This window comes from Ciconia boyciana, chromosome 18 (genome assembly GCF_034638445.1).
Source record: "Ciconia boyciana chromosome 18, ASM3463844v1, whole genome shotgun sequence".
Taxonomy (NCBI): Eukaryota; Metazoa; Chordata; class Aves; order Ciconiiformes; family Ciconiidae; genus Ciconia; species Ciconia boyciana.
Genome location: NC_132951.1, coordinates 11,340,588 through 11,368,311, shown reverse-complemented (window position 1 = coordinate 11,368,311; position 27,724 = coordinate 11,340,588). Strand labels below are relative to the sequence as shown.

General features: G+C 50.8%; 1 protein-coding gene across 3 annotated transcripts in view; it reads left to right on the top strand.

The window, feature by feature from the left end:
• The window catches only part of PNPLA7 (patatin like domain 7, lysophospholipase), a 125,659-nt gene extending 114,730 nt beyond the window's left edge, over positions 1–10,929 (top strand). Inside the window, exons 33-35 of one of the 3 annotated variants that reach the window (XR_012045731.1) lie at positions 3,882–3,966; positions 5,365–5,628; positions 8,856–8,959. Coding sequence is in view for 2 of the 3 variants with exons in the window: in XM_072883478.1 (XP_072739579.1) it covers positions 3,882–3,966; positions 8,856–8,959; positions 10,103–10,183 (270 nt within the window). In the remaining variant the exon portion in view is untranslated. Of the gene's footprint in view, positions 1–3,881; positions 3,967–5,364; positions 5,629–8,855; positions 8,960–10,102 lie in introns of those variants that run through there. The other 2 variants (XM_072883478.1, XM_072883479.1) reach the window with 2 other exon arrangements.
• Positions 10,930–27,724: the final 16,795 nt, after the last annotated feature.

Here is a 27,724-nt window from a genome sequence, read left to right as displayed (position 1 = left end):
GGCGTGAGCAAGGGGAGAGGAAGGGCAGTACTTGCAGGGATGGGTGTTAGCCCAGCAACGGGGGGTGGATGACACCCACATCTGAGGTAGGTGCCCTATTTTGTCACCGGAGAGAGATGAGCCTCTGTGGGGTGTGAGTCACTTGATGAAATGGAAATGGCTGCATTGGGAGAAGATGAATGGCACCCTCAGCTCCAGCTGCGTGAAGGGAGCCAAGGGGGACTAGCGCTGGTGGCTTCCTGTCATCGGCCAAATCCCACCCAAGCTGCCTGGCAGGGTGAGTGGCTATGGGAGGAGCACAGGGACTGAGCTTTATGGGAAACAGCTGGAGATCCGAGTAGCCTGAGGAGCCCCAAAACTCCTCACCTTGTTCTCACTGGGAAGATGACCTGGCCTAGGAGATACATTAGTCTGAGCTGCAGAAGACGGGTCCCCATTCTGCCTCTGACACCTTGTGTTCAGACTAGTTATAAGCTGGTAGGTGTTTGTAATAGTCGTAAGGAGAAGTTGAGGGAGAGACAACTGTGCGTGTCTCAGGAATGGTTATATGTCCTATTTCATCCTCTAACTTTTATCACCAGCTGGTAACAAGCTCAAACATATTCATTGCTGTAACAAATGCTTCTTTTAAAGAAGACTTCTTTTAAAATTGCCCATTATATGGGATACAGTAATTCAGGCTAATATTTTGGTTAAAGCATGATATTACAGCTGTGTGTCAAGCAGCATGTTGAACATTTATCACAATCTACCCTGGTTTTTATGACCCTTCAACTGCCCTGGAGATCAAATATGTCATGTACTCATTGTAAACATAGCCTGTCATTGCATTTTTGCGTATGCACTTGATAACAAGGCAGAAAGTGCTGATTGCTGAGACACCAAGAGTATGAAAATAATGGATTCGGGAGAGTGACTCAACAAACTGCCTGGGTTATGGAGCGGGAACCACCAGCTTCGTGCATTCTCCCAGACTGATGCTAAGGCTCAGTTCCAGGCTGTACTCCCAAGGACATAGGAGATCATCTGCTCTTCCTCTGAAAACTCTGGAGTCCAGTAAAAACCAAGATTTTTTTCATCTGACTTTTGTTTCAGTAGATTTATTTCTACAAAATAACAAGTATTGCAGGCTCCCACTGGGGTGTTTGTCTTTTTTTTCCTTAGTCCATTAGAGTCACTTAAGTCCTTCAGCTCTGCTATCTTCCAGGGATAACAGCTGATATTTTTAACTTGCCTTTCATTAGCGAAGGTTTTGATGCGCTCTATGTTTTAGTTTTTCATCTATTTCTGGAGTGTTCAACATCTGAGAGCTGAGCGCGGTTTCTTATCATCTTTTTTCCATGTCGTAAGCATTGAATTTTTACTTAAAAACTCCAGATATTTAATCATTTAGATACTTTTCCTTTCCTTTCATCATTCAATCACTGCTTATCTTGTCTCAAAAATGCAAATACTGAAGACACAAGCAACAGGAACCTTACATAAACTTCACTTGAACAACCCTTACTCTTTCCCAGCACAGAATAATGCAATACCGTTAATTGGATCTCCTCGGGGAAGTTTTGTCTACTGAAGTGTTATTCATAGTCGAAGCTAAATATAATCTAGCAGACTACAATAGTAACTGTCTTTCTCCTCTAATTTATTTAATAAAGATGTTGCTGAAGAGAATACTTTCCTCCTTGGGAAAAAAAAAAATCAGCAGAAAGGTTTTAGAGTAGGTTTTAAATGAATCTGAGACACCTCTTTGTCTTGTGTTAACTGATGGGAGTGTGGTTTTGTCCTTAAAAGTAGTAAGAGGAAGTGCTTAAACATGAAATTCCTGTTTGCAAAGCATCAGACGAGCATGGGAAGACACCTGGTTTCCCACAAGTGGCGTTCCAGTCTTAGTGCAAAGACTTTGGGGGCAGCTGCCTCAGCAAGCATCCTCTGACAGGCTTACAGGCGGGATCGTCTGTATGTCAGTGACCGTAACAGATGCTCCCGCGGGTACGGTCGCACTTACGATTGCCTTCATACTCATCTGTCCTCACAACTCGTCTGCGGGAGCACACGAGCTGATGGTTTTCCTGAAGCACCTTTTGGCGACAGTCGCTGCAGGATTTTGTTCAGCTGTTCATATAGTGCCCTGGACTTCTGTCCCCTCCAAAGCCAGTCCCTGTCTGCTCTGTGCTCCCAAGGACAGCCCGGCGCATGTCTGCTTGAGCGCTGGGTGCAGCCACTTTGTCCGCTTGGTAAGAGTCCACGTTTAGAGTGCAGGCGATTGCCTTGAACACTGCTGTGTCTGCTTGGTGGCCAGAGTTGGCACATATCCCTCGCTTAGTCATATGGCACAAAATGAAGATGTAGAGATGTAGGTACCTTTTTTTTTTTCTTCCCCTTGTCCTGGGGAACAGCCTTCTGCAAATGCTTCACTGGGACCATTCAGGTCAGATGTTCAAAATGAGACTGGACTGACTCACCCTTCTTGACGGTTCCTTAATGGTCAAACTGAGCTTCTGAGCTTCCTGACTCCCGTATATTTTAAAGTGTGTGTCCTAAGCTACTGCTGTTTCATTTCATACAGGTATTTTTTAATTCCCTCTGGGCTTTTCTCTGTCCACCGCTCCCCACCAGCTGTTTGTCCTGGATCTGCACCTTGCTTTAGCTGTACTAAATTACATCAAAAGTTAGTTACGGATTAAAGGTCAACTGAGAGCAATCTGCTGCAGCTGTAATGGGCTTCTGCTGTGACCCCCATGGGGGTTGTATGATTCATAGTATCGGTGCTCTTGCCAGAAGAGGAAAGAATTGCTCATAAAAGCCCTGTGTTAGGAACCTGCCCTGTCTGGAAGCACGTGGACAGGCTTGGGCATTTAGAAAGACGGCCGTCACAGCAATTCCCAGCAGCCCAATGCCGATAACATGCCCCCTGCCAGCTCTTCCCTGTCTCTCTCCTCTGGGGTGTGTGCTATTGTACTAATTAAAGTCACTGGTTTTAAAACAATGTGAGGGGGGTTCAGGTTTCCATCTGGTGACCTTGTGCCTGGCCCTGAGGAGGCAGGTAGGGCTGCTCATGGCATGGCATGCGGGAAGACCAAAATGGTTCTTAAATGCCAAAGTTGGGTTTTATTAGAGGAGAAGCGGGAGCAGGCAACTTCTCAAAATAGAGAACACTCAACCCACTGCTTGGGTGAGACAGAGTAAAAATAGAAAGGGTTTATTGAAAAGAGGAATTACAGTGGGAAATATTTCTCCTTGCGGGCGGACCACGTACCTCAGGCTCTTGCTCACTGCAACACCTCCAGCTCCACGGCTTGCCGGGGTGCCCGGGCGGGCCCTGGACGCCCCAGTGCCTGGGCTGCTGCCCGCCTGTCCATGCAGCCTTCCGTGGAATTGCTCTGCAGGCTCAGGGCTGGGCCACACGCGGTGTCCCACCTGGGCGTTGGGGCCTCTTCTCCTTCTCCCAGGGGAAGGCAAAAGCTCCCTGGGGGCTGCACCTGGCCCAGCCGGTCCCTCTTATAAAATAAGAGACGGAGAACAAACGAGTAGAACGAGCACTGTCTGTCACGGGGTCCAAACCCTCTGGTTCTTGTCTTTGTGGTATTTTCTACAGTTTGCTGAATTCTTAATAAGGCTTCTTGTTGCATGGGTGGAGGAGGAGCCATTAGAGGTTGTCCCACTGTTTGCACTTGGGAACCCTGTCTCTGCCACCAGACCTGCATCAGGAGAGTTGTTCTGTGAATTATTCACTGATGAGTAATGGCTTTTGAGGGGGCAATTGTGGAGAATTTATGTCTCTGGAGCTTTCTGTCTGTTCAATATCATTTTTATATGATAAAAATGTTTGAATTTTTTGTGTATGTTTGTTAACATACCTAAAAATTAACGCTGTGTTTCAGAACGTGACCTGTCCCACCACCTCTTTTACGGACCTGGCAGAAATCGTGTCCAGGATCGAGCCCGTGAAAGCACCCGTGGCAGATGGTGAGTCGGGTGATCCGGCTGGTGCTGCGGAAGCGTTGGGAAGGGCAGCGAGGCAGGGATGGTGGCTTGCTCCTCCTGCATCCCTTGTCTACTGGCTTTCTTTCAACACCCCATGCTGTAAATTGTGGCAGTTCAGGGCTGGCTGCCGGCTCTGGTGTCTGCTGAGCAAAGCCGGCAGTGGCGGGCTGTCTCCCTGCTTCATCCAGAGCTGCTGCCTGCAGGTGTGCCCGAGCTTGCCCAGGCCAGACCCTCCGTGTGCCCCTTCTTGCTGCCTCCTCCGGGACAGGGTGGGAGTCGGATGTTCCTGCCACGGCGAGACATCTGCTGCCAGCCTGTTACTGGCGTGGTCTGGCGTGGTTTCCCGGTGGGAGTAATCCCTACTCAAGTTAGCCTAATCTGAGTGAAATAACACGTGTGGCAACTCCTGCAAAGACAGGCTTTCGTTCCTCTTGTGCTGGCCCATGTCCTTGCGATGGCTTTGCTCTGTGGTCCATGTCCTTTTGAGACAGGAAGAGGCTGATTTAAAGCTTTCCCTGCTGTTGTGAGTAGGATCGGGAGTGACTCACTGGCTCCATTCCTTTTTGTACGCTCCTGTTACGGGCAGCGCTAGTGAACTAATGAGGAAGAGGTAACGGCTCCTGCATCTTAACACAAAGGCACTTGAGTGCCTTGTGCCTCAGCCGTGCCCTGCGCAGCAGTCCCCTGTACATGCCATAACCGAAGCTCATTTAACAAAAAGGATCAGAGCTTTGCAGGCCTGAAATCTCCGAGCGTTTCACCAGTGCTAGGGCTCTTTATAAACAGTCTCTCCCCTCCTCCCAATTCTTGTTCTTGCAGAGGGAAATCTAAAGTTAGCAGTCCTCCCATCTGTGACTGTTTGTAGAGATGTCCCTGTGGTAATTTGAAATGCTAATTGCAATCATATGCCTTATGAAGAAAATATTAATCAAATATGGTTGAAACAGCCATTGTGAATAAGAATGAAGAGTTCATGTAACATGGTTAGTTAAGGCGTAGGCATTGAGACCTGCTATGATTTAACCAGTGTACTGGGATGGATCTTCCTCCTTTATATCGTTTCCGATTATTCGCCCCCATTAGGAGGACCTGCTTTCTGCTGGGTGAGGCCACAAACACGAGTGTAACAAAGGGACACGTCTTTCAGAAAGTAGATAGGGCAGATGTGGGGCTAAGGAGGGCCTGTGCAGGGGCTACCCGGGACGGGATGGGCAGGTGCCACGTGCTCCTCGCAGATGCTGAAAGCTGTTGGTTGTAGAGACTCCAGGGGAGGGGGGAGGATGGCAGGAGAGAGTTGTGCGTGTGGGCACCGTGTGTCTTGAAAGACCGTGTGTCTTGTCACGTATTCATGTTGTGGGTGACTCCCTGCGCTGCATGCAGGGACCTTGCCCGTTCTTTGGTGGGCAGTGGCTGTAAAGGCATTCCTCCGAACGTGGCATCTCCTCGGAGCCTCTGGGATGGCATTGCTTTTGCTGAAGAGGTATCTGGAGCTATGGGGGAAGCGGTCTGCACCGAGGTGAGCTCAGATGGAGAGTGACACCTCCCTGGCAGTGGCCTTGCGGCTGTCCGATGGTCCCTCGTACGTGCCTTTGCATTTGTCTGCTCGTGATGGTGGTGAAGATGGTCTGACTGCTTTTGTCCCACGTAAGTAAGACGACAGAGTGGTTCTTGGTAGCCTGGCTGTGAAATGGCACTGTCAAAGAGGGTGAAACCTTTTTTTTCTCCCTGAAAATCCCTTCCTGAGTGAGATCTCGGACCACAGGGATGTAGAAAGGCTCTACCTGTCCTGACAGCATACTGCAGATCTCAGGCTGGGTGGAGAAATGATGCCAATAATTTCGTTCTGAAGAAAGAAAATGAAAAAGATCCTGTGCTGATTGACTGGGAAGCCTGGAAGGGGGAAACGTCAGTACAAAGGATGAAAGGCCCTGAGGGGCAGAGGCTGGCGGAGCCGCCAGGTCAGAAGCTGTATCTTTGGGGGGAAGGGGCAGTGAGGTTTCTTCTCCACTCTTGAGCAAAGTGAGAGCAGTGATTGAAACCATTAAAAAATAAACAAACAACAACAAAAGCCAAAACAAAAGGGGAGACTGTCCCTCAGGAAAGGGTGAGTAGACAGAAGCTGGGCGAAGCCCTGTGCTGGACCCAGGGTGCCTGTACTGCCAGTGAGCAGGTGTGGGAGCATCTGGAGGAGAACAGAAGCTCGCTTTCACAGCTGAGCCACTGCAGTATTTGGGGCTGTGTTTCTGTTCTGCATCCAAACACTTTCTCGATTGGGATTTTCTGTCTTTGTTCAGCTGTAATTGCATTTTACGCAGCCGTGGCCATGGCCAGGGCAGCACAGATGCCATCCTCCAAGGGTGGCTCAGCCGCATCTCTGGTCACGCTCCCACCTGTAAGGGATTTCTGAGGACCAAAGTTGCGCAGGCTCTTTGGTGATTTCCCACAGCAGGTTTCATGTCCCATTTTTCAAAGCAGCGATGCTTTGGGCTGTCCTCACGGCCAGGTTTCACAGTGTGAGCCGAGGTAGCACGCTTGCTGCGCGCAGTGGCTGAAGGAGATCAAGTCACGTAGCAGAGCAATTGTAGCAACAGTCATTTGGATAAAAAGATTTGGGAAAGAGGAATGTTAATCGTGGTGTCAAATGCCTGGTCTTCCAATACAGCTGAAGCAGGAGACATCCCAAAACTTCTCCAGGGACACAATTACCAGGCACTAGGTCATGCTCTGCATCTTTGCTGCTTAAAAAGTACTTCTGTCAAGACGCACTAATGCACCTTAGGTTGTGATGAGCTACTGGATGCCCTGAGTTATGTTGAAGCCTGTCAGTGTTACTGAAACAGAAACCCTCTAGCCACACAGCACCGATTTTCTTCAAATGTGGTGTTGCCTGCAGAAATCAGGTGTATATAAAAGAAATGCTAAAAGCTACAGAATCACAAAGCAAATCTTTGGCGTGAGGAGTGTGCCCTTCCTGCTGTGAATATGCTCCCCCCACTAACGGGAGGCTCGGGTACCTTTCTGTGGCGTAATCTCCTCTTCACGGGCTCGTTTTTGAGCTGGGGTGTCTGGGTGTTGGTGTGTCAAGCAGGGCAACGAGGCCTCGGTCCTGCTTGATGCTTCTGGGAGCTTTTGTAGTGTAAAGGAGCGGTCGCCCCTTGAGCCCCAGACGCTCAGCCTCGAGCGGGGCAATGGAGGGTGGTGATTAGGGACAGCAGGACCACCTTCGGTTCTCCTTTCCCTCTAGTCCTCCAGCTCCCAGAGCTGCTGTGAGAAAGGTGTGAGAAGGGACACCCCTCTCTTGTTTTTTCTATCTGTATAAAGATCTGTTAAATGCTGAGTACTGCTTGGAAAATCAAGGAGTTTGGTTTTGATGGTAGTCAGTTTTATGGGAGCTGTAAACTTCCAACTATTGTTTGTGCTGTCTGTTGCTGTTCAGATGAGTTTCCAGTTTCTCTGGTGGGTTTTATCAAAGATTATCAGTAGTGTTTTTAGTATAAACTAATGATAATTATCTGATCCACAGTAAAAAAAACCTGAAAAATAAAAAAAAAAAGACCAAATGTCTTTAATCCTAATGTTCTAGCAGTTGGTTGTAGTTATCGTGTTAGAAGAAAATGCTGTGGAACAGTCTGTGCTGTTGTCTTCAGCGTGGAGCAGATGCTATTGACTGTTCCCAAAAGAAATACTTAATCAAGAATCCGGTTTAAACACGAGCCACTTTCTTCACTAGTGGGCTGAAAAACAGGTATTGCTTCAGCAACTGAAAGCACACTTGAATTAACTCATGAAAGTGGTGGAAAAACTAGTGTCACAGAAAAATGATTTTCTGCCATTTTAATGCCTTAACTTGCATTCTGAAAAACTGCGTGCCAGAAACTGTGCAAAAGGAAGGTGGCCATCTGCCGCTTGCTTTGTTCCACTGCCTGCGTGCCTCGGTTCCGCGTTTGGTTGGGATGGGGCTCTGCAGCGGCTGCGGGCGCGTTGGGTGCGTACTGGGGCCGATGACGGGCGTCTGCCCTGGCACGTTTGTTGCGTGTTGAGTTGGTGTGGGGGAGAGTCAGTCCTGTTGGCAGGTGACTCTCCTGCTGTCTGTTGTACAGACCCTGAAGTGATCTCCAGGTGCTGGAAGAGTCATTGACTCTGCGCTGATGTGTCTCGTTCCTTGGGAGTGGGCTTTGGTGCTGGGGACTGGGGGCTTGGTGGCATGTCCTGCTGCTGACTGCTGTGCCTCAGTGTGCTCCTCTGGAGCTTCCCTAAATTATGTTAATCTGCTGGATGACCAGAGAGAGCAGGGGATTGTCCCCTGTGGGACCAGAGATTGTAAGACACACAATTATTATCTCCGCACCAGGAAGAGCTCGCCCTATGCCTGGAAGTCCCTGTTTCCAGTGAGTCTGTGGCTGATGTGTCCAGGGCAGTTTGGATTGGTAGCTGATAGGCACGTTTTCTGAAGGTGTTCTCCAGGTCTTGTCTGGACTGACAGGTGGGAGACAGCAACTGTTCTGTGACGAGCATTCACCAGGGAGCATCTCTCCATGGCCAGCGTTTGTGTCCCACTGGGCTGGGCAGCTGGCACCCGCGGCAATAACACAGCCAGTTCATATCTCACTGCTCTTGCTCCAGGCTCTTTAGATTCTAGAGGGCTCCAGGACACCAATGCACGTACAGGACACGGTTTGTTTTGTGATCTGGCTGGAAACCTGGTATCTGTGTTTGAGTAGTCCCAGTTCACTGGGCTGCAGAGAGTTGGCCAGCAGTCACCCTGCCCTGCGCCAGGGCTCAATGGAGGCAGCTATCATTCCTCTTCCAGTTTTCTCTGCCTCTCTGAATGCTAGTTAAAACCAGTGGTTTTTTCTCTCTTCTCTCTTTAGATGAGTCAGACTACCAGACTGAGTACGAGGAAGAGATTCTGGACAACCAGAAGGATGATTATATCAATTTCATAAGCAACCAGGTTGAAGAAGACTCTGACTCGGTACGAACTGCCCTGGAAACAGGCAGTGCCTGTGTTGTTGCTGAGTCCCATGTGAATGGTGTGCGGTGGGTGTGAGGTGGAGGGGTCAGGAAGGATACTGAGAGAAGCACCTGGAAGGGACTTGGTGAAGAGGTCTGTGCAGAAATAAGTTTGCTTTTCCTGTAGTACAGACACTAAATGGCGCGTGCTCACCCTGTTCAGGTCAGTCGCCTACAGCGGTGCTGTGTGTGGTAAAACCTGGCCACGGTTAAAACCTGGCCGTGCAGCTCTGTGGGTTTGCTCGCGAGGTGGGTCAGGGCTGGAGGGCGTACGGCACGAGGAGAGGCTGAGGGAGCTGCCTTCTCCAGCTCGGAGGAGTGGAGGTGAAGAGAGCATCCGACTGCGGTCTGCAGCTGCCTGCTGGGTGGTTGTGGAGAAGACAGCAGCAGAGATGCACAGCAAAAAGACAAGAGGTGACAGACACAACTTGCACTAAAGGAAATCCTCCCTGGGTACAGGGGGAAATATTTCCCAGTAAGCATGGCTGAGAACTGCAACGGGCTGTGCAGGGAGGTGGTGGAAACTCCACCCTTGCAGATATTTGAAAACCAAATAGATGCCCTGAAGAACCAGATCTGGCATTAGAGTTAGCCCTGCCTAGAGCAGAAAATTGTATTGTACGCTCCAGAGTTCCCTTCCGACCAAAGTTGTTTGATTTTGTGGGACATCAGGTCCACCCTGAGGAAAACCTGCACTGAGGCCAGACTTCACACCATGTGGCCCACAGCCTGAGCAGCAAAGCTCAGAAGGGTCGTATCCCTGCCGCTCTTACTCTGGCTAGAGTGGCGGGCAGGTTTAAAAGGTGAAGCTGCCTGTTGTGTTGGACATGAACAGTTTCTCAGTGGGAGCAAGTGAGCGGCTTGGGAAGGTGCCCGGCCTGGGTAGCTGCCCACGCGAGGATGTAAGTAGCTGCGGTGCTTTGAGTGAGGAGCTGGAGTCATGGCATAAAGATTTTGTTTGTTGGGCTGGTTTCCGGTGGGTAATGGTTGGTGGATGACGAAGAGGTGGAGGGGAAGAGGACAGGTTTTATGCAGCTTGGAGAGGATGCTGAAGAATGAATTTGTACTTTTTAATTTCCTTGTTTGTTTATTTTTGCTCCTTCAGGATGAAGATATGCAGATAAGAAAGCGCAGGAATCTCCCCAGTGTGGACGGCCAGGCAAGCAGCACAGGAGAGCCAGGCTAGCACTCAGGAGAGTCTGACCTTGCTGGCTGAGAGCTACGTTCCATTCGTACTGACAGCAGCCATATTTATTTATTAAACATTTTAAAAAACCAAAACAACGTCTAGTTGAAATTGGGCAAGCTTTGTCCTTCTCCAGACAGGGTATGGGGCATTCAGCTGCCAGCACTAAGCACAAATATCTGCATCACACCCAAGTCCCTTTGCACCTCCCGTGAAGGGTGGCTGACGTGTGCCGTACTCCCTCGTTCAGGTGCCAGTATGAGGGCCAGTTATTGATCACTGAGACTGGCAGAGGGGAAATGTGCTGGGAACGTGCAGTTAAATGCTGCCTTGATTTTTGCTGCTGTATGTTCTAGTCGCTGTTTTTACTGCAAAGGCCTGAAGAATGACGGGATATTATCCTGCCGTGTGCTGAAAAGGCTCTGAGCAGCAGCACTAGAGAGAGGGAGGGTTTTCTGGGTCGCAGCAGTGTTGCTTTCTTTTCAGATGAATCGGGTAACTGTGTAATTAACTCCTCAGTGACTTTCAACCACGTACTTGTGAGCAGTGCTTTGACAGGAGCAAGTCTGAATGTATTTCACTTGAAATCTAAACCTAAGAAATCAATTAATGTGAACACTAGCGATAGAGCCTGTATCCTCAAGCCATCAGCAGAACATTTACTGACGGATCATGGAGCTGATGCTTGCCGGGCAACTCTGGAATCACTACTTGGCTGTATTTGCCCTGTGAAATAAAGTTATTCTGCTGGATTGAAATGTCTGCGTGGTTCTTTGCCTTGGGTCCCACAAGGAGAAAGCTGTCAACAACTAAGAGCCCAGCTTGCCTCTGCTTGTGTCAGACTTGCAGAGGAACACACGCGGTTTTCAAGTCCTACCCCAGCAGGAGTCAGTGTATTGTCAAGCACTAGAAAAAAATCTCCAGTGCTCTTCCCCCTCGAGGGCTGCAGCAGTCAATGGGAGTTGGACCGTGTTCAGAAGTCCCCCGGTGCTTGTTCTTCTTGTCTCACATCTGTCATTGCCGATAGCTCCACTTGGCTGGATAATCAAGCTAATTCTTGCTTTATGTAAATGCTGCTGCTCAGCACTAGCTCTAGGTGCTGTTGCCTTGAGGGCATTTGTCATCCAGCCAGAGCACTGAAGCTGCTCCTCAAAGCTGCCTCCATTGCTGGGCTGCCCTGGCCCTCTGATGTGAAGCACAGCGGGAGCCAGCGGTGATGTCTCCAGGCATGACCAGAGCTGGGCAGCACAACTTTGAGGCCAGAAGCATGTTTGGTGGCACCACTGAGGACCGTGGTGGTTTTTAACGCTGTGAAGTGTGACCTGTTCTCTGCATTTAACCTCCTCTCCCATGTGCCCGCTTGCGGCACAGCCTCTCCTTCTCTACCTGCCCTGCATCATGTTTTCCTCTGTCATGGCCATGAATGTGCAGCCTTTACCCAGGGAGGCTGTTCCTCTAACACAAAACGATATTTTCAAGTGTCAGAGCCTCAGGTCCGTGTTTTGTTCACAGAGGGACTCCAGCCGTCCCCCCCTTGGTGAAACCACCCAGCCTGGCTGCACCTCTGGCAGGCCCCAGGCCAGTTCGGAAGCGATGGAAGTGATCAGGGACCTTCCCTGCAAGGATCATCCAGGTCTTTGATGCAGATTTTGGTTAATGCAATTGTATGGAAAATGTTGCAGTTGCTGGAGGTTGTTCCCTGCTATTGAAAAAAATTAATTCTTGCAAAGAAAACTTAAAAATGGCTTTTGAAGTGGAGGTAGAGCAGCCAGCAGCTGGGGGCTTCTGTGAAGGCACAGGCTGCCTGTTGAGCTGGAGAATTTAATTTCTGTTGAGACTGGTTACACTGTGGTGTTGGCGTCCCTGACGAGGAAGGCTCGCGAGCTGGTGACGAGCCTGGGAAGACTGGGAGCGAGTGCATGTGAGTGCCCACCTTACAGCTCTCTGCTGTGTTTCTGCAGAGCTGCTCTGAGCAAACAGAAGAGGAGCACGTCTCGTTCAGCAGCAGCGGCACAATTTAGAGCTTTGTGTTGTTCTGATGAGGGGATGTAAACCAGCTGTGAGTCTCTTCAACATCTGTATTTATGGGCCGTTACAGTGCAGGAACCTTTCCCCGGGAAACCAGGATGAGGGCTAATCCTAGAGATGACCGAGGTCCTCTGGTTGCCCTTACTGAACTCATCCTAGGCCAGTGGTCTTCAGCCTTCAAAGGATATGCTTAAAAACAAAAGTACCTTCAGCAGAGGTTGTATCTCTGCACGGAGCCTGCAAACCTCCTGACGGTGGATGGATGTGATTTGGCAGGCACCTGCGTTGCGCTTCCCACAGCAGCAACAGGTTCTGCTTGTTCCTTTTGCCCCGGCTGCTGAGCCATCTGGGGCAGGACGGGCACCGTGGGTTATTTTCCATAAAGAGGATGGGTCTGTCAGCCTGAACCCAGCACTTGTTGCATTGCTCTGTGCTGTCCCAGGAGAGCTCTTCCCCTGTTCCAATAGGTAATTCATTTCCAGGCTGTGTATTCTAACTCTAAACTTCCCGGCAGCCAGACTTGCTCCTGGAGCCTGGGTGTGAGCTGCTGGCCTCGTGGTTGCATAGGTTGAAGAAGTCACAGCAAACAAAAATACTGGGCTCCTGGGTGTGCTAATGAGAGCTGCTGTATTTGCTTTGTGCCCTGTTCCACGGGGAAATGGCACTTAGTTCAGACGTACAAAGACAGAAAATAAACCTTTGATGTGAGGCTGAAAGTCTCTTCTAAATAATTGATCACAACTTTCCTCCCTAGCTGAGCCCTGGACATTAAAACAATCTGTCCTTCTGTGCAGAGGAATGTAAAACAATCACAGTACAACTTTAAAAGAAAAATTGTTTTTTCAGCTTGCTTTGCTGCTGGCTGTGGGCTGCCCAGCTGCCCGGTTGGGCAACGCAAGGGTCCTATCAGAGGGTCCTATCGGTGGTTCAGGGTGCTATGGGAGGGTCCTGTCGGTTCAGCCCCATCCTGCACTTACAGCCAGGTGCATCCTCATGATCCTGCCCTTGCGTGTGCAATGCCATGTTTGGAGGTTTTAAACAGTCCCTGCCCCCTTGGACACCCAACCCTGTGCTAAGGAGTTGGTGCTGGATCACCCCTTCACCCCAGGCTCTACAGCGACAGCCCCTCTGCTGTTTTACTAGAAACAGCAGGAGAAGCTCGATTTAGAAGAGCTCTGAGTCTGCCTGTCTCAGCTGTTCTAGCCCGGGCCACCGTCCTGCCAGTCTTCGCTGGCCCAGTGGGTGCTGGCTTTGTCTGGAAACCGCCTGTGCTCTCTGCGATTTCTTCCCCCAAAAGGTAAAGTCTGACCAGAAGCTGGATGAATTTGGCCTTGCTGGAGGAGACAAAACAGCTGCTGAGGCCTGAAGGCTTCATCTCAGGTGAAGAGGACACGGAGCTTGTTCCCACAACAAGCCTGATGCCAACCATCACCAAACGTGAAGCAGCAGGATTGGAGCAAAGTCCTGAGGATCCATGGCTGTGAGCGGTAGCTGCGGTGAGAAAGGTTCCCCTCAAAGCCTTTGACTTGATACATCTGATGGTTGCTGATTGCTGGGGTACAACCTTGAATGAGCTTTCAGAAACACGTCCCGTGTTTCTGATTTGCAGCAGGTCGAGCACCAGCCCTGCTTGGTGGCCTGGGCTGAGCTCGTCGAAGCAGCCAGCATGGAGAACTGGGGTGAGAGATGCCCACGCGTGCAGCCTGTGCTGCCCAAGGGCTCTGCCAGTGACTGTGGCCGCTGCGCTGAGGGGACAGACATGTCCTGCGTCGGTGATTTGAGAACCGGGTGCCTGCTGGAAGGGCAAGCCATGGAGGAGGGAGGGCGTTTTGGGGAAATTTGTTTGCAGGACTCCAACTCCGGCCCCAGTCCCTGCAGGGGAAGGGCCGACAGCGCAGCTGCCATCCACACCTGGTGAAGAGACGCCATAGCTGGGCTCTGCCGACCTCCCATGCTGGTGAGCAGTGGCACTCCTGTCCCCATGGGGCAGCACCTTGGGGCTGACCTACTGCAAATGCCTCGGTGCTAGTAACGAACTCATTTAGTTGCTTTGTTAATGCGGTGTCATGAGCTGTTCAGCTCTTAGAGACAGCTCCGGTGGGATTTGGGAAGAAGAATGAACTACTATTGCCCACGTAGCAGCTGGAAGCACCTGTCCAAAATCTCTAGGAAGCATTGCCTGGGCAGGGGGAGAGCTTTGATCTCATGCCGTGCGGCTCTGGCTCACGCACAGCTGTCTGTGACAGCGACGGCTCCTGCTGCGGCTTATCAGGTTTCTTGCCCCGTGCGGAGCCGGTCGTGTTCGTGCAGCCCCTCCGGGCTTTGCTCCACGGGCAGGAATGGCCAGGGCTGCAGCGGGACCCCGCGATGCTCCTTCCCTGGCAGACATCATTGTTCCAAAATTAATCTCGTCTTATTTACTCATGCTCCCCTGACCTCCTCCGACGTGTGATTTTTCCTTGTGTGCCGCCTGAGGACTGTGTTTAAGCTGTCAAGATGCGGGGGCTTTACTGCGCCTCTGGGTTTAATTTACTGTTGCTGTGAGTAAGAGCCGGTAATAAAATCAGCAAATGAGAAATACAGCAAATATTTTCCTCTCCCGCAGGGGCTCCGCAAGGCTGGACTGGCAGCCGCTGCTGCCCGCCGTGCCGAGAGCCCTGCCGAAACATGGCCACGGGATGCCACAGGACCGTGGCTTCCCGGAGGAGCCGGGGCAGGAGGCACTGGGGTTCTTAAGACATTGATTGTTTGAGAAACGTGGTTTTGTGATGTCCTTTTGTTGGCACCAGGGCACAGAGTCCCATGAAGGGTCCCCTCCTGCCCGATGGCTGATTCCTCTCCCATTGGGTTGGGTGGGGTTTGCGTCCGTGCTTCTTGTCCCCATCCCCTCCTTGGGTCACGGAGGGGCTGGCCCTGTTGTTCCCCAATGGCCTTAATTTGGGTTTTGGTATAAATAGCGCTGAACGGTGCCAGGAGCTGGCAGGATGTCCACGCCTGCACCCGTGTCCTGTGCCCAGGAGCTGCCTTGGGAAATAGGGATGGGGCACAGCTGCCTGCGGGCGCCGGGTGCGAAAGCTGGGAAATGCCGGCGTGGCCAGCCCGCCGCAGCCTGGGGACATCCATGCTGGGCAAGTCAGCGCTGCCAAACCCCCTTCCCTTACTGAAATCAAGGCTTTTAGGGGAAACTGTGTCACTAGCAATTGCAATAAAAGCATTTGCCTGTGGTTTAAAAAAATAATAAGGAAAAGCAAAATCAAAGTGTTATTAATGTTCATCCTGGTTTTAGAAGTGAATATACCATAAATCTATTTAATTGTGTGTCGGGATTGTTCCTGGAGACGCGTTGCACGCTGCAGGAGCAGCCCTGAGCAGCGTTTCGAGCGCTGGGAATGCACCTGGGGCCTGAGTGTTACTTAGCGCAAACACGGCATTTTCACAGGTAATTGGCAGAGCCACCGTCACCGCTCTCTGCCGTGGCCGGCACCAGCAGGGACGGCTCTTAATTAAGCCGCACTCCGTCAGGGGGTTATGGCCAGCAATGCGCTTCCCGTCATGAAGCAGCTGGGCCTCCAGCTCTGGAAACGCAGTCAGGTTCATCAGTGAGGAGTGACATTTTGGTCCGATGTGGCCTCAATACCGAACTGCGCTGTGCTGAGCCCGAGGCCCCTGGATGGCGTGGGACAGCGCCGGCACTGGCACCCACGAGGTGCAAACACTAACGATGCTGCTGGAAATACTTATTTTTGGAAATCTTGTCTTCAGATGGGGTATCTGTCAGGGAGGGCAGGCTTAGCAGTGCCGGCGGGTGACAGTGGCCTCGCAGGGATGAGCACAGCTCTATGTTACGGCATTCAAGCAGTGTATAATTTGGGATCAAGAAGAACAGCAAACGTGCATTAATTTTAAATGTACCAGAAATTACACATTTTTTATTTGAAGAAGGCCCGATAGATCTGGTGCATGGCCCCAGAGGAATGTGACGAATAAGGCTGGTGCCTCGCTCAAGCAGCCCTGACCTGCCCGCGTGTCCCTGGGCAGGTTGCCACTCGGGGACCACTATGGGCAGTTGCAGGTGGCCCCAAATGCCCCGCCTGCCCTTGGTGTTGGCTGCCAGGGTGCTCCGCTCAGGGAGGCACAGCGGGGTTCTTTTCGGCACTGGCTTTGCCCGTGGCTGCACTTGCAACCAATATTTTTTTTTTACTCTGTCTCAGGCGCATGTGCACCCTCTTCACGGGCTGAGTTGCAAAACTCAATTACCTCACAGTGACGAATGGCGGCCTCGAGGCAGAGGCACTCGGTGGCAGTTTTCAGCCGGTCGCTGTCATCGCCAGAAGGGCTGTTTCTGCTCTTTGAGTCAGAATTTGCCGAGGCTGCGTGGCATGTTGGCTCTTGCATGGTTGGACATGGCAGGGAAGGATGCGTGTGCCAGCTCTTTCGTCCTTGGCTTCATCATTCTCAGTCCCATCTTGGTGCTTTTCCCTCTCCAGCTGGTGTGGGTCTGTTCCTCCAGCGTGTGACAAGGCTGTTGCTGCTGTCCCTCTCCCAAATTAGGCACTGAATTAGCTGGAAGTGGCTGGTGGGTGACTTCTCTCCCTGCTGCAGAGCTGGGGGATGCCAGCCCAGCTCGGGACATCCCATAACTGCTGCCCGTGGCTCAGCCACAGCATTAAGTCACCTGGTGACCGTAAAATCCCTCCCCTCCGCTTGCTTCCTCGCTGGAAATAGAAAGCTTTTAACAAAGCAAGGATCGGAAAAGCTTTTAGAGCGGAGCTGGCAAAGCAGTGCACCCCTGGGATTTCAGGGGTAATGAGGTGGGAAAGAGCTGGTGAGGAGGAGGTCGTGCTGGCCTCGTGGATCGGTGCCTGGGCCGCGGCCGAGAGTGCCAGCACGGGGCTGCTGACCCAGCCACGGCCACCTTTGAGCTCCTGCTGGGACACGTACCTGGTGGTGAAGGAGATTTTGGCCCCTGAAAGCCGAGGGGAGAGCTGAGCCTTGCAGGGGCCATTGGGGGGTGTGTGCCTCTTTCTGGGGCTCCTCTTCTGCGAGCAATGAACCTTTCCGTGCACTCCAAGTGTTAGGAAAGAGGTTTTTTTAAGTGTCCAAGAGCTGCCACATTCACGGAGGGGGTGGGGTGTCAGTGCTGCGGCCGTTCCTCGGTGCAAAACGGGCAGTGGGAGGAGAGCGCTTCTGCTCATGTCCCTCGCAGTAACACTGGGATGGCAAGTGGGGATTTTAAAGCACTGGCAGGGGAAGGATGATTTAAAATAGCACCTGGCTGGTGTGGTTGGTAGCACCCTGCCAGCCCCCATCCCTCCAGCACCAGGACTGCACGGACTCGAGGAGCTGAGCCTGCCATCGAGCCCTCAGCACAGCGGCTGCTGGGGAGGCTCTGCAGAAGGACAAGGCAGATGCATCAGCTGCCGAGCGATGCTGGGGCTGAGCCCGGTCCCTGCCGGAGCTGTGGGCGGGGTGGACACCAGAGCCCGGGCATGGACCGGGCATCAGAGCAGCTCCCCTCCCCATCACCCCTATGGATGGGGCTCCCCAGGGGACCAGCCGGGCTGGCTATACAGTTTGGTGGGCTGGGAAGCTGAGTTGTTGAAAGCAACTCCCTTGGGGACCCAAATCCAGGCTGCATCTGCATTGGTCTGGGAGCTGCTGATTTTGCACATGAGGCAAGAATAAAGTAGAAGCACAGAGCCCCAACAAAAAGGCTGTCAAGTCCCGTAGACCAGCGTCTGCCTGGGGGCCCTGCACGTGTCCCCGCTGCAGGCAGTCCTGGCTCCTGCTGGACCCTCCTCCTCCTCCCCAGAATCTTCCCCTGGGTCGGCTGTGCTGATCTGCAGGGAGGCAAAGCACCGTGTGCCGGGGCCACGGTGTCCCGGAGGAGCCGATCCCGGGGCCGCTGGCGTCCTCCCCAGCACGCAGCCGAGCAGGGACCCAGCAGGGCGAGCGCTTTGCCTTGCCAAACTAGGTCACGCCGTGAACTTGAGTGATGCAGCGAACAGAGCTAAAAATACCGGCAGAGCCGAGAGTTTCTCCAGCAGCTGTGAAGGGCCGTGGCCTCGCCAGGTCGGACTTTGGCCATGAGATGCCCCAATCCTGGCCCCATCCAGGAGGGTCACTGGGGCCCTTGGGCTGCTGGGCCAGGGGTGATTTAGGAGCAGGTGATGGAAAAGCTCCTCTGGGGCTGCAGGTCCAGAATCCACCCAAGAAAATGTCTCTCTGCTAGTGGTGTAAATGAGGCAACTTGCAGCGGGGCCCCTGATGCTTGCAGAGACCCTCCCGCAAGTCTTGGAGGTCTCATCTCCAGCCTCCTCATCTGCGTCCTCAGAAAACCACTCAGCTTCCCTTTGTTATAAGTGTTAACGATTAGTGGCAGAAAATAATGGCAAGGGGGGGATGTAACCCAAGCCTGATGCAAGAACTCAGCAAACCAATTTTTTTTCTCTTGGGAACTAGAGTGCTTTCATTTTAGTGTCACGCTTCAGGAGGACACCAAGAGGACGGGGACGAGTGGCCTGGAGTGTGCTGCTGGGACGAGCATGGCCGGGTCCCTGCGCTGCTATAAGGTAGAGCTGGTGGTAGGTTCGGGATGGAGCCTGTCCCCAGCCCCATGGCTTGTACCGAGCCCATGTGGCTGCTGCCTGCAGCTTGGTGACTTTGTCTGTCCCCTCTTTGGGACTTTGTCTGTCTGCTTTGGGACTTCAGCCATCCCCTCTCTGGCCACAGCTCCTTGCACTGCAGAAGAGCACAGGCAGGACAGTCCTGCTTTTCTCATCCTCTGCCTCCAATTTCTGCACCTGGGGCCAGTGCCGTGTCACTGGAGTGCTGCAGAAGCCATTGCCTCTGACTCACCTTCCCCTGATGATGTCTAGATTCTTTGCATCCCATCTTTTTTGGATTAAAGATTTCCTTCATTCCCATTTGAAAGCTGGCCTATTTTAATACTGCCAAGTGAAAATGGGTTTGCGCACAGAAAAGATCCCAGTTGCTCTGTATAACTTTGCTGTCATAATTATTCACTGCCAGTCCTCCTGCTTCCAGCAGCTGTATAATTTATCAGCTGTGTTTTGTGCTTATTTCTCAATCAGTGATGAAAACATTGATTAGTGTCAGGCTGGGACCCACTCCTGCAGAATCCCTCTAAACCATCTCTGTTCACTGATGACTCCTTGTTTTGGAGATGGGTTTGCAGCTCTCTATCCATTTAATATGGGCTTTATTGAGACTGTATAGTGCTAAATTTGTAATTAGAGTGTCATATGATATTAAGTCAAACACGTTGCCAAAAGCTAAGCAAATAATGGCTCCGTGGTAACCTTTATCTACAAACTTGTAATTTTCTCAAAGGATGAAATGAGGCTCATTTGACAAGACATTTTCCATTACACCACACTGATGGGTGTATTTGTAATCCTTGAATTCTATATTAATTGAATCTTCTGTGTCCTCTCCATTTTTCAATCTGAATGTCATGCTGGACCGACCGACTGTTAACCAGGGCACCCGCTTCGCCCGCCGAGCACCACCTTAGCATCCTGCCAAACTTGGCATCTCCCCAGGCTTCAAGCTTTTCAGCAGTGAGTGAACGCAGCTCAGCTCGGCACGCTGCTTGAGGGCCCTCAGGTGCAGATCATGTGGATCTGCTGATTTAGAAACCCCACAGATGTCACCTGAGATGCTCTCAGTTGTTAGCAGACCAGAGAGTATTTCATCATCCTCATGTCTTACATTCCCATCCTTTCTAAATGCAGAAGAGACACACTGAGGGCCTTGTTGTTAGCAATGCACCTCGTCATCTAGAAATGCCATGACTTCTCCATGCTTGGAGATTTTCAAAATTCAACTGGGTGATCCCTGAGCAAGGCGGTGTTGCTTTGAAATCGGCCCCGCTCTGAGTAGGAGGTTGGATTAGAGACACCCAAGGTTGCTCCTCACCAAAATCTTTTTATGCTTCTCTAAGTCTATCAAATGAACCTGCAACACCATTAACATTTCTAATATATTTAGTGAACAACTTCTTACTGGTCGTGGCTTTGCCAGGCATGGATTTTCCTCTGTCCATTTACTCTCCTCTATCAATATCTCCGCTTCATAGCTCATTGTGGTGATTGCTGCATATTGATTGGTATCTATTACTTTCTTCCTCTTCATATATATTGTCCTTTTGCTTCCAATTGCTGTTTTCAGGTTACCAACTTACAGGAATGGGATTTCAGCCAAAGTTATATTTTCTTGACTCTGCAATATTAGCTTTTCTGCCCTGTTACAAGCTCTACTCAAAGAACTGCTGATTTCCCACTGTACAGGGTTGGTTCCCCGCCCCCCCCCCCCCTTCAATTTTCCTCATAACTGTCACCATCTCCATGAAGCTGTGAAGCTGATGGTTCCATGAGTGCTGAAGAGACCAACGAGCCATACCAGTCCTGGGGACAGTTACATGACTCCGTAGCACGTTGGCAAAGCAGGCTGGAGCAGCTGTGCTGAGACCATCCCGTCTGAGGTGCCCGAGGGAGGCTCTGCTCCGGCTGGTTGCACCCGATACAGCACCTGAGCGGCTCTTCCCGCACTGGAGCGTATCTGCTCTCCCTGGCAATCTGTTCCACTGCTTCATTATCCTTAAACAGTTTTTCTTTAGGTCTAACCTGAATTTCCCCACCACAGTTTAATTCCATTGCTTCTTGCCCTGTCCTGCTTTCAGCCTTGTACATAACTGGAGCGTGTTGCTGTGGCTCCCCCCAGGTCTTTAATTTTCTGGGGTGACTCGGTCCCACTTTCAGCCTTTGCTCATGGGCCGCACTTTTGCACTGTCCGACCCCTCCCGCTGCTCCCTCTGAGCTCTCTCCAGCCAGCCCAAATCTCCCCTGAAATGCCGCAGCCAGAGCTAGGCCAGGTCCTCTGGCCGGTGTCGTACCAGACCTGTGCAGCCTGCACACGATGGCGCGTTTACGTGTTATTTCTCATGCTGTGACGTTCACCTTTTCCGCACAAGCACAACACTGTTGGCTCCGATTCAGCTGAAGATTTGCAGCAGCATCCAGGTCCTTTCCTGCAGAACGGCGATGGATTCAGCTGCTACCCATCCCAAGCCCCCTGCCGAATCTTGCTCAGCACCCGTCTGATTTCACTATGAACCTTTGGGGGCTGCTCTTCTTCCTCCCCACAGGACAGCTTGGAAATGGGGCATGGGCAGGGACAGCAGAACAGAACCCCCCTCCTACTGCACGCACACACAGTAGCTGCTCCTTTCCTGTGCCTTGGGCTATTTTATTTGCAATTGTGGAATTTGTTATCCTTGCCAACAGGGCCTAACCTAGAGGCTCTCTACTGCCTGCACCTTTGTGTGATGCCCCAGCTGAAGCAGATGGCACCTATTCTGCTACACCCTCACCATAGCCAGGAGCTGCTGATGGCCCTGAATGTGTGTGCAGCCCTCTGTGAACCTCCCCGTGCTGCCCAGAGCCACTTCTTGTCATTAGCACAGATGCAGGTACGTACTTCAGGCCAGAGAGATGAGCTGTGGAAAGCCCTGCAGTGCACACGATATAGCAAAGCCCAGCTCTCCTCTTTTCCTCACCTCCCTTTCAGCTTCTCACTCCTTCTGCCACAACCATCGCAAATAGTTTCCTTCCGCCCACCGAGAGGGAAAGGCTGAATGCATCCCTCCTCATCCTCCAGCTGAGCTCTCTGAGTCATCCTCCCCGTACATTTCTACCTGCTTCTCTCCTTGCTCCTTGGCCTCACCCTATGCAAGATCAGTCCCCATGCGCATGGCTGCCGCTCCCTTGCGCAGCCTCGTGACAGGCAGAAGCGCCCTTGTCGGAGGGAGCTGGCCCTGCTGTGCCCTGGGCTGCGCGGAGCGGGGGTGCTGCCTTTTCAGCTCTGCCAGAGCCCTTTTGCCAACAGTAATGGGAAATGTGCAAGACAGCTGGAAACGGTTTCATTTCTGTGCCCAGCACCTTTAGATACAGCAAGGGTTGGACATGGTGCAGGGTAGGGTTGGAGCGGAGCTTCAGGAGTGAGATGTTTATAGGGACACAGTCACACAAACTTTCCTTTAGTAGCAACATTTTTTTCTTCCATCTTAGTTACGCAGCCACTTCAAACTTCAGCTCTTCTGCTGCTGCGTGGTACCAATGTCAGGACAAAGTCAGACTGTTATTTTGCCAAACAATGAAATACTGAGATGTGGATGGAGCAAAAACTGAGTAATCACTGAATCATTGAGCCATCAATTACCATCAGATCTGTTCCTGGAGCTGTTGTCGGGAATCCCGACCTTGAGGAACCTCCATTGTAAGGGCCAAGTCCTGCACCTCCACAGCTGCTGAACAGTCCCTGCCGGTGCTGGAGGACCCTGGGAGTAAAACCTGTCTCTGGTAGGTGCCAAATCAGTTTCCCTTCACTGGGAGGGTGATGCAGTACAGGAACACGCCATCCTGGGGAGGGAGCACCATCCAGCAAGAGCGGCACAACTTGGCAAAGCAAAGTCGCTCCAGCGTAGGCGACAGTCCTGCTTCGAGCGGGCAGCAGGACCAGAGACCTCCAGGGAGCCTTCGCACCAGTGCTTCCACATTTCTGTGAAGAAGTTAAGGAATCTTTTCCCTGTATGAAGTATCCACGTTGTTATTTCCTTTGATATATCGATTGGTTTTATTTATTGTAGTTTATTCTGAGGGACTGGCTTATGTCAATTTAATGCCACTAATTTAGCCAACATGAATGAAATGATATTACTGTCCTGATCAAATCCTCCCTCCTGCTATAGGCAATGCTCGTTTCTTTTGTTTCTCTCCACCTGCTGTGTCATTTTAAGAAAAAAAGAGGAATATAATATTATGCTATGGATATATAATTTAATATAATACAAATGTCAGCTCTCCTGACTCAGAAATGTGGTGTCTCATCCAGACACCTGGGCAGAGTGACTTCCCTCGCAGGGATTTAGGAGCACGCTCTTGAAATGATCCCACCCAAGGGACGGACACAGACAGCAGCAATCTCCCGTGCTGGTGCTGTTTTCTTTCTTTGAGCTCTTTGGCAGCTCCGCTTGCCTGTATTGGTTTTGAACATTACAGACTCTGTGCGCAGTTACCCAATATTGGTGCTCAGGAGCTCTTGGGCTCAGTAAATGGCCAGCAAACTGCCTTGGCAGGAAGGAGCAAAGGTTTTCTGCTGGTACGAGATGGAGAGCGGGACTGCATGGCCGGGAATGCAGGGGGTGGGAAGGAGCGATGGGAAACACTCTGGCTGTGTTCAAGGTGGAGTTTGGGAAAGGACAGAGGGATTTGGGAAAGGATGGAAGGGTCTACATGGTTGATGGGGTTGGATATGCTCTTGTCCTCCTTTAAGTGTCTGAACTGTATTATTATTATTACTGTTATTACTTTATGAATTGGTGCACATGCATATCAACAAGGGTATGCATGGGACTGAGTTTGCCTGGCTCCAATCTACCTGGCACCAGGCATGTCTGGCATTTAGAAAATTATTTTAGCCTTCTGGGGCCATGTTTTAAGGCAGGTTTGTTCAAGGCTCCACATTGCAAGCCCTCAGTCCTGACTGCGCTTCCCAGTGTATTGCAATACCAATCTAATAAATAACAGGCATGGCTGAGTGGTGAGACATCTTTGTGGCTTGCATGTGAGCTTGTGTTACCTGGGTGTTGTAATGCCAGCGAGACCTGGATGGAGCAGCCTTGTCAGGAAGGCAGCTCAAGATTTCAGACAGCAGAGTAATAGCTAATTGAGTGTATTTCAATCATGAGATCCACAGAAGGAAAGCAAACTCCACAGAGTAGAAGGAAATTGCATCTTAGAGTAATCTGAATGTGGGCAGATAATTAGGCCTATATTTCATGGGAACATTTGCTGGGCAACATAATGAAAAGGCCAGCAACATAATTTTCCTTAAGTAGTGTGATGCCTCCCACTAGGGACGGGCCGTGCCAGTGCTGGTGCTGCAGTGCAGCGGGAGCAGGGAAAGGCATTGCCCAGCCAGAGGGGCTGTTGCATGATGGTGCCAAGCTGAAGCCCATCCTCCCCAGCTCTAATGTCTGCTCAGAGAAAGCTGCTAAGGGTCCTGCACTGCTCTCAGCAAGAAGGTAGCAAAATAAATCCCACAGCCTCATCACCTTCCCATCTCTCTGAACAGCAGCCACAGCAAAGTCTGTTCAGGTTGTGCTTGCAGAGCTGGACAGACCCAGGCCAATTCGGTGCTGCTATGGGAGTCTCCCAGTGGGAAGCCAGGCTGCTGCCACTGGACTTGACTTGGAAGAGCTCCGGCTCTGAGTCACTGTCTGATCCAGCTTGGAAGGTCAGCAGGGGCTGACAAAGCAGCTCTGAGCTGGGGTTTGAGGGAAACGCTGCCCGGCTGTCTGTGCCGGGGAAAACCCCTGATGCAAGAAGCCCAGCCCAGGGAGCAGCAGCGCACTGTGCTCTCCGAGCCATGCTCAGCCGGTGCAAGCGCTGGGCTTTGCCCTGAGCGTTGGCAGTATGTGCTGTTAATGGGCTGCTGCGCTCATTCCAAGAGAATGCACCAGCCCTCGAATCCCCTTCAAACTAGGGCTATGCATGGGAAGTAAAGCTCCAAGGCCTTTTTCAATGTTGTTTTTTCCAAATTTGGGATAGAAAGGCTCTGCTTTTCCATGTCCTCCACTCCCACCTAAGCACAGATCCTCCCTTCCCGATCTCCAGTTTGGACCAGGGCTGTTTGTGGCTCGCTCTCCCAGGGACCTTGCTGCCTTGTGCAGGAGCAGTCAGATAATATAAAATAATATTTGGCTTCTTCATAATGCTGGTAAAATGAGAAGACTTGGGAAAGTGTGGTGACTTAGGAGGGTGGAGGAGAGGGTTTAATCTTGGGGCACAGGTAACCCTGTGATCAGGGGTCTGAATTCCCTCCCACCAATGCTGCACTCATTAGTGCATCGGGGCTGGTACGTGTCACGTAACAGAAAGGAAGGCTGAGAGGCTGTATCCAGCCCTGATAATTACTGATTAGGCCTTCTACTAAAAATAACTGGGGGTGAGCTTGCCTGACATCAGGTCTGAGCGCTTTGTATCCCAGATGGTTGAGAAGAACTGTTCATCCAGTGATCAGGACTATCTTTGGGACTGCATTTGAACAAGCTCTTATTTTCTGATGTCAGATGCTTGGCCATTTAAGTACAGCTCTGTCCAAATGAATCTGCTCAAAGCAAAACCATAATTCTTGGCTAATTCCAACTTGTTAGCTATTGATATTGCTTCTGTGATGTATTGCCTAATTTTAATTATGCTAGTGTTGAGAAAATTATTTTCTTACAGTGCCTTATTAGAATGAAGTTTCTAATTGTTGAATTTAACAGGAACATCTTGAAGTGACTAAATTGGTCAAGCAGGAAGGTGGTTAGATGATATTTCGGAGTGACCTCCTGGTACCGGGGAGACCTTGAGCTGCCCAGTGCAGTTGGCCATAGCTGGTGTCCTCAAACTCTTTCCAAGCAGTGCTACGCAGATAAACCCCAACACCTCCTCCAGTTTCCCCCCCGCCTTGGTTTTATCGCCATCTCTCAGGGCTGTTGTGACTTGTCAGAAGAGCTGAGCTGGGACACTGTGTTTATGGACAGCGGGCACACCAGTTTGTCTCCTCTTTTCAGTCTGGTGCTTCGCCCCACCATTACCACCGCACTTGGGCCAGTTGTTTTGTGCAGAATGATGGGAGCAGAGGGCAGGGGGCTAAAAACATCCCTGCCTGAGCCAGTCCTCTCCGCACCACTTCTGCGGTCTCAGCACATCACGTGCCTGGGAGGCACCCGCACCGTGGCTCGCGCTGCGGTAATGTACAGCCCTGGGAAATGTCCCTGGGGAGGGGGGTCCCACACGTCCCTCGACACTGCTAACCCTGTTATTCTGCCCTTCCCCGTAACTATATAACTGACTGCATTATCTGCAGGGACTACAAACGATCCTGGTCTCAATTTGGACCAAAGTAACTACAGTCATCTCACATGGCCAGTTAAACATCATGCTTTGTCCTGGTTTTATGCTTACCGTACTGCTGAGTCCTGTCCCTTTACCTCCTGGGTTTGTATTCCCTCCACAGCCAGAGACCAGTGTGTGAGGCACAAATGCAGCTTGGGTGGGGACGATATTCAGATGAACCTGGGAGAAAGAGAGGCCATTTCTGAGGATAAGGATCAGTGCAGAGCCCAGTACCGTGCCGCTGAAGTTGGGATTGTTTTTCTCCTGTGTGCCTATCTTTGTAATTACCTGCTCTGGATGTCCTGAGCCATTTTGTTACCTAGTTATTCACTATCATGAGGTCCTTGTATAATTCTTTACAGTGTCTCATGTATTTATGACCCTGAATACCTTAGCATCATCAGCTGCCTTTGTCAATTCCTTTTCATTATTTCTGAATATGCTGAAGTGAGCAGACCCCAGCACAGGTCCCTGTGGGGCTCCATTCAAGTCCTCCCTCCATTCAGGAGCCTGACTACTGAGAGCTACTCCTTGAGAATTCTTTAACCAGTTATTTATCTCTTTCAAGCCTTTTCTGTTAATCCCATGGTAGCTGCGTTTCTGTAAGAAACTCCTGCGACAGACCTTTTGGGAATCCAGGCAGTCCATAGCACGTGCTTATTGACTCCTTTAAAGAACCGTAATAGATTTATGAGGCATTCCTGTATTCAAGGAAAACCACCTTTTTTTTTTTTCCTTCCCAGTATTTCAGATGTATCCAGCTATGCACTAATCGTATTCTTTATTACAATTTCTATCAGTTTGCCCACGAGGGCCGTCAGACTTCATGGTCTGTAATAACCCCAAACACTTCCCACTTGTCACCTTGAAGGTCTCAGACACTGAGGCTAGGTTACGCACAGTGATTACATGCTACAATTAAGTAATTAAACCGTTTGATCTCTGAGTTCCTGAGCACTTAGGTGAACCATCTCAGTTTGGTGAATTTGCACTCTTTGGTTTGCCTATTTATTCCTCAGCTTCTTCTGCTGACACTTGAATATGAGCCACATCCAATGCCACGTCCATATGAAGATGACTTTTGGCACAGGAACTTCTCTGAGCTTTTCCTCACTGACTACAGATGCAAAATATTCATTGTTTTTCTGTTCTGACCTTATCTCCTATGAATGCTCCTCTTGCACTGTGGTCAACTTCTGACTCTCCAGACTCCAACAGGCTTCCTGTGCTTGATGTGTTTGAAGAAGTGTTTATTATTATTTGGCTTCGCCTTTTGCAGGTTGTTCCTGTGACAGGTTTCAGGTTACCTTATTTATCTTTTTGCATTTAAATTGTCAGGATACACATTCTTTTGCTTGTTTAGACAAAAATGGCTTTTCTAAACATAAAAAAGACTGTATCCCTGAAGTCTGAGAATCATTAGGCCATCTCATCTCAGCCTGATCTAAGACCTAGACTTAACCAGGTCTAAGGCTCTGGGTTTCCCGCTGGGCAGAGATGTGCTGTTTGGTTTGACAGGATGCTGAGATACCAGATTTTTAAGGTG